Source organism: Drosophila suzukii, chromosome X (assembly GCF_043229965.1).
Source record: "Drosophila suzukii chromosome X, CBGP_Dsuzu_IsoJpt1.0, whole genome shotgun sequence".
Taxonomy (NCBI): domain Eukaryota; kingdom Metazoa; phylum Arthropoda; class Insecta; order Diptera; family Drosophilidae; genus Drosophila; species Drosophila suzukii.
Window position 1 is genome coordinate 20,126,005 of NC_092084.1, and position 5,896 is coordinate 20,131,900.

Below are 5,896 nucleotides of genomic sequence, written 5' to 3' on the forward strand. Positions count from 1 at the left end.
TATAAAGCATCATAGAAAAACACCTCTTAACGAGGTAAAAGAATAATGACAACTTACAAAATATCTGATATCAACAAAAATGATTTCACAAGCCACAAAATAAATACACTATCTAAAATTAAGTAACTAGAACCAAAGCTTCTTATATCGAGCTGCTTAAAACTTGTAAATGTTTCCAGGACTTTAAAAAGAGTTCGCCATTGCTAACCTTCAACAGGTGCGCTACTGTTAACTGGAGTACGCAAACATACCCACTTGTGCTTATAAAATTGAGCAAAAAAGCTGCTTAACAAAAATATTTGCTTTAAAACCCATTTTTCTCAATTGTTGTTTGCAATTACCGTATTTTCACAAATGATTAAACAAGTAAAACAGGTGATAATATCTTCTTGTTATCCAATAATGCCAATAAATAGACATTCCTTTAGAAAATTCAAAAACCTTAAGGACTTGCTTATGTTTTCCAATTGATATTTATTTGTATTGTGTCGACAAATTTTCCTAAGAATGACTTAAAAGTAGCCTACTGACCACAAAATTATGTTAGAATTGGAAGTAAAGTTGACTAAATGGCTTCTTTCGTGCACACAGTCCTGGTGCCCCATTAGTGTAAATACTAAAAACATAAAAAAAGGGAACCAAACTCAACTAAGGAGGACGAAACTTGAACACAGCGGGGGAACACTAAGAATGACGTCGATTCCAGCTAGCGCACGTTGTCTTTTGGGTGTTGTTGATATATTGTTTAAATGCGGGCTCCTCACAGAGGTTTATGCTGATATTTTGAAGAGAAATCATTACGATTACAATTAGTTTGGTGGGCGATTTTTGTTCATTTGACTGCTGCTGATCCCCTGCGATCCCGTTGACGACTTAGAGCTCGTCGTGTCCAAGGAACTTCTTCAGGTAGGCCTGCAGCTCCGGCAGCGAGCGACTGCCCTCGTACTCGTTCTGGCGCTGGCCGTTCTTGTAAAGGAAGAGCGTGGGATATCCCTCGACCTGCTGGTCAATGCACACCTGCTTGTTCTCCGGCGCCGTGCAGTCCACCTTGGCGATCCTCACGGCACTCTGCGCCTGGTGCGCCTCCGTGGCCAGCTGCTCCCAGGTGGGCTGCAGCTTCTGGCAGTGTCCACACCACGGAGCATAGAACTTAATGAAGGCCACACCTTCGGCAATGGCCTCGTCAAACTCGGCCTCGCCGCTGATCTGTTGGGGCGTCAGTTTCTTGGCTGCCTCCTCCTCGGCGGCAACCTCTTTGATGGCCTCCTCCCCATCGTCGGCCTTGCCTTCGGTCTTCTCCAGCGGCACGCCCACCATCTTCTCCACATATGACTTCAGCGTGGACAGGTCACGGGCACCCGCATACTTTTCAATCTTCTTGCCATCCTCAATCCACAGAAGAGTGGGGTAGCCCTTGACCTCGAAGTCCTGGCAGATGGAACGGAACTGTGTGCAATCGATCTTCGAGATGGTCACGGCGGGCTCCTTTACCAGCTCCTTGGCCAGCTCCTCCCAAGTGGGCGCCAGACGCTGCAAGTAAAGGGTGAGAAAATTAGGATGTTGAGTGAGGAAGTATAATGCTTTGCTTACCTGACAATGACTGCACCAGGGTGCGAAGAACTTGACAAAGTGATTGCCGCTGGACACGTGCTTGGCAAAGGTGTCCTCGGTGAGGTCCACCACCTTGCCAAGATTGGGGTTCTCGACGTCCTCGCGCTTGGCCTCACCCAGATCCGCCTCAGCGGGTGTGCTCAGTTCCTGGTTGATAAAATCGGTAATGGCGGGCAAATCCCGAGTGCCCTTAAACTTGACCGACTCCTGTTCGCCCACCTTGAAGAGGCGCAGCGTGGGATAGCCTGTGACCTGGTGGGTGGCGCACAGAGCCTGGTGCTTGGTGCAGTCCACCTTGGCGATGATCACCTTGGGCTCATCCACGTTCATGATCTCGGCGAGCTGTTCCCACAGCGGCTGAAGACGCTTGCAGTGGCCGCACCTGCAAGGAGATTGGTCATTAAAGTTTATTTATATTCAATTTCCTAAATAAAATATTGGTATGCTTATGATATTTGTTAAGTTACTTAGCAATTTATATAAAGCTTATTTAAAATTAAAATCTATAAGCTTAGTAAAATCGGGAAAGCATAGAAAAAATATAAGAACTGTGGAATTGATAATCGGAGATATTGGAAAAGCTTATCAGAAATTAAAAGCTTATCTCCAGCAATACCAAATCTCTGTATTACTCATATTTACGAAATCTTATTGAATTCCTTGATATAAACACTACGATTAAATTGATTTTGAAATTAAATAGCCTACAAATCGGTCAGATCAAAAGTTCTCCATACACAAAGGAAGACAAAACAATGAACCGCGATAAGACTGAGCGCTTTGTCCCGAACAAAGAGTTTATCATCTGCTGCTAATGCCGAATCGCATTTCGAGCTTACTCAAACTGCCCCCGTCTAATCGTAGAACACTTCCTAGCAACATAATTGAACCTAATCAAATTAGCTCATAGACACTGCGATGGCTTTTGATAAGATGTGAGAGCCGGGTGCTACAAAAACTATAGTAGTGGCCGAAATCTCGAGTATTTAGTGTGTCAATCAAGGGGCATGGCAAGGGGGTTCTCGAACAAAGCCCCTTTGATCGTCTTATCGCCGAACGTGCGATTTGTTTCCAAGACATGACGAATCTTCAGTTCTACGGATCTTTGACTTCTTGACCGAATTGGGAGTCACAAACGCATGTCATTCAAGATCTTCAGGTATTTTTTGCAAATATAAATACACAAAATAGCCGGCCATATACGTATAGTAAGTCTATGTCTGCGTATTAACATAAAGATGTGTTCCGGTTTCCCTATATACGATTCTATTTCACCAGTTTTTTTGGACATGCTGCTTATAATGTTAAAAATGAGAATGATTTTTTGTGTTATTATCAAAGAAATGTTTAGCTACTTCTACTAGCTTTTACTAAGTGCCATGGTTTGGGAACCATTTGAGTATAAGAAAAAGTAAGCATGAATTGCAACAAATAGCTAAAAATCGAATTTGCAAAAATAGGAGAAAGTGAAAACCGAAACACCACTCATAATTATGTGTGCGTGGCTCGGTCACATAAAACAAACGACCTATGTGGACCGCTGCGATTCGCCGGCAAAAGTTGGCCAATTTGGGACGCACTTTTCCTTGTTGGGGCAGGAGGGGGTAGGGGACCTGAAACGAATTGCAACTCACCAGGGCGCAAAGAACTTGACGAAGACATTCCCGTTGGCAATCGCCGGATCGAAGGTTTCCGGGTCCAATTCCACGGCGAACTGCTTTTCCGCCTGCTTGCCGGCGGATGCGGAGGAGTCCTCCTCTTGGGCCGCACGGGCGGCGGGCAGGAGGGGTGATAGCAGCAGGCCGCACACCGCCACGGAGAAAATGGACCTGGCCAACATGATGCAGAAAACGCTTTGAGAGATCTAAAATTTATATTCTAAGTCTCCGGATACTAGAGGTGGGGAAAGCTCGATGGAAACATCGATGGACCGATGTTTTAAAAACTTTTGGAATCATCGATGTTCTATGGCGACTATCGATGTTTCCACAGATTAAAAATATTAAAATTCAATGTTTTTATAACAGAAATGTTAAATTAACTGTAAATATTTATTTATATAAGACGAATAAGGGAAAGATAAAAACATAAATAATAAATTTCTTGAAAAATTGAAGCAGCAGCACTTGAATCTTTAACAAACCGTGTAATAACGGCGTTTGAACCATTATTCTGTTTAGTACCATAAATAATGTATTATAGAAATTATGCAAATGGAGAACCATGAACATTTAAATATTCTCGTTCAAAAATCTAGTTTTCAGCAGTCTGGGACCCTTTAACCAGTTGATATGGCAACGCTGTACAAGCACTAGTTACTTGGGTGTATTGGTGCGTGAACAGGGAAAATGGCAAATCACAAAAACGAACGAATCGCACACACAGAGACGTAGTTAATTTGGGAGGGGGCTGTGCGAAAAAGTTGCTTGTATACCGAATGATTAATACATACGCCATGACAAAGAGAGAATACAACCACTCTGTATGCTATACGAATGCCGCTCTCCAGCGGGGGTTTTGAAAATTAATCATTTTCAAATTTGAAATACACTTGGAATTGTGTTTCGAAAAACGGGTTTTACAACAGGGAAAGCGGGAAAACGCCGCAAAACAGATGGGCAGCCGCATCGAGTATCGATGCGATATATCGCACGCATATCGCCGCGTCGCACATGCATCAATGCCAGTGTGTGTGTAAGAGCAGCAGGGCGAAACGAGAAAAGAAGCCAACTCCGTTAAGCCGATATTGAATGCCCTGCAATCCTAACAAAATGATTTTCGATAAACTTTTTTAAGAAGTTATTTTGAATTTAAGTTTACAGCAGCTAACCAACCTACTGTAGCTTTTGCTTAATTATAAATATCGTATGTAACTCCAAAGTTTGTGGTCTCTTAGGAATAACTACAAACTCCTTTGACTAATCATACCAGTCAATAAGATACTTATGTACATATGTATGTATGTATGTAAATACTTTGTAATATAGGATTATGGAGATCTAAACAAAATGATCATACCCTACGCAAGGGTATAATGAGCGAATGGCAGGCACAGAAGAGGCAGAAACAGAAACAGCTAAATTGCAGCTGCTAAGTTGCTCGTCGTTCAGCAACGACGAATAGGGTAAAAACGGCAACAGCGAATGATGGCGGCAAAGGCAAACGAGCGATAGCCGAACTGAGGGGCGTACCTGCGGGGGGGATCGAACTTGAGTCGACTGTTAAGTAGGGTTCTTTAGATATCAAGTTGCTGGTCGACCGCTCAGCTTAAACTTGTATCACATGTGTGTATGCAATTCCTAAGCAAGCAGCTGTTTTCGATTTAGTTAATGCTTACAAGAAATATTCTTGAGAATTAAAGTGACCATATATTATAAATATGACCATATATTTAATTACCGTTAATTTCTAAAAAGGTTAAATATGAAATATTACTATATATAAATTATATTTATTACCTTTCAGTGTAAAATAAAAGCGAATTTTAGTTCTGTGAATTATGTAGCCCTCAAACAGCTGATTGATTTATTTATTTAATATTTAAATAGGCGAATTAAAAGCACTTAACTGCATGTTAGGGCAGCTTTCAAGCAAGCAACAACATATGCAGTTCTATCGGCGTTCGTGCTGAGCCATAAATAATTTCGTTTTGCGCAAACAAGACTGAAACATTCAGCAAACCTGACGCACCCCCTCATGAATAATGGCACAACGACGCCGCTGCCGCTGGCAACTGGCACAACAAAAGCAGCGAACGAGCAGAGACATGTTGGTTGCGCTATAAAGATCTTGAATTCTTGAATACGTGATAACGAAATGGAACACCCGCTGTTACTTGAAGATTTGAAAATCACTACCGATATGAGCTTATAATATTACCTTTGTATGTATCTACTAAACCAAAGTGTATGGCTAAACTTCCACACCTAGTACTTTGCATTAAAAACCTGTAAGTTGAATAAGGTTTGTTGCTATTAGGGATAATAAGACCTCGAGATCCACACCTATGTACATAAGTTGGACCGTAATAGTTAGCTTTCCCGATCTTGTAAATGCATGAACCCACATAACCCACGTTTATGGCTAGACTTCGTGAAACGGCGAACTGCGCATAAACGTAGTAGCAGAGACAGCGGCAGCGCGCACGGACGTCGCCGGCAAAATGGAACGCTGAGGGGTGCCAGAGAGATACAGATACATTCGGACAGCGAGTGCGGGCGAGATAGAGCGACAACTCCTGTTCCCGGTTCGTGTTCGTCATTCCCATATTCCCATCTCCATTCCC

At 42.5% G+C, this 5,896-nt stretch overlaps 1 protein-coding gene across 1 annotated transcript; it reads right to left on the reverse strand.

Moving 5' to 3' along the window:
- Positions 1-454: 454 nt before the first annotated feature.
- prtp (thioredoxin domain-containing protein pretaporter) lies at positions 455-3,504 on the reverse strand. The gene is made up of 3 exons (XM_017068332.4): positions 3,246-3,504; positions 1,591-1,993; positions 455-1,530 (listed from the first exon to the last, which is right to left on the reverse strand). The coding sequence occupies exons 1-3, from the start codon at positions 3,449-3,451 to the stop codon at positions 874-876; spliced, it is 1,266 nt and encodes a 421-aa protein (XP_016923821.1). The 5' UTR covers positions 3,452-3,504; the 3' UTR covers positions 455-873.
- Positions 3,505-5,896: the final 2,392 nt, after the last annotated feature.

Bases quoted from the DNA above. Each gene is read 5' to 3' on its own strand.
- prtp (XM_017068332.4), bottom strand. From the start codon at position 3,451: ATGTTGGCCAGGTCCATTTTCTCCGTGGCGGTGTGCGGCCTGCTGCTA. The intron at 1,994-3,245 runs GTGAGTTGCAAT...ATCTCCTTGCAG, and splicing joins GTCAAGTTCTTTGCGCCCTG to GTGCGGCCACTGCAAGCGTC. The intron at 1,531-1,590 runs GTAAGCAAAGCA...CTTTACTTGCAG, and splicing joins CCTGGTGCAGTCATTGTCAG to CGTCTGGCGCCCACTTGGGA.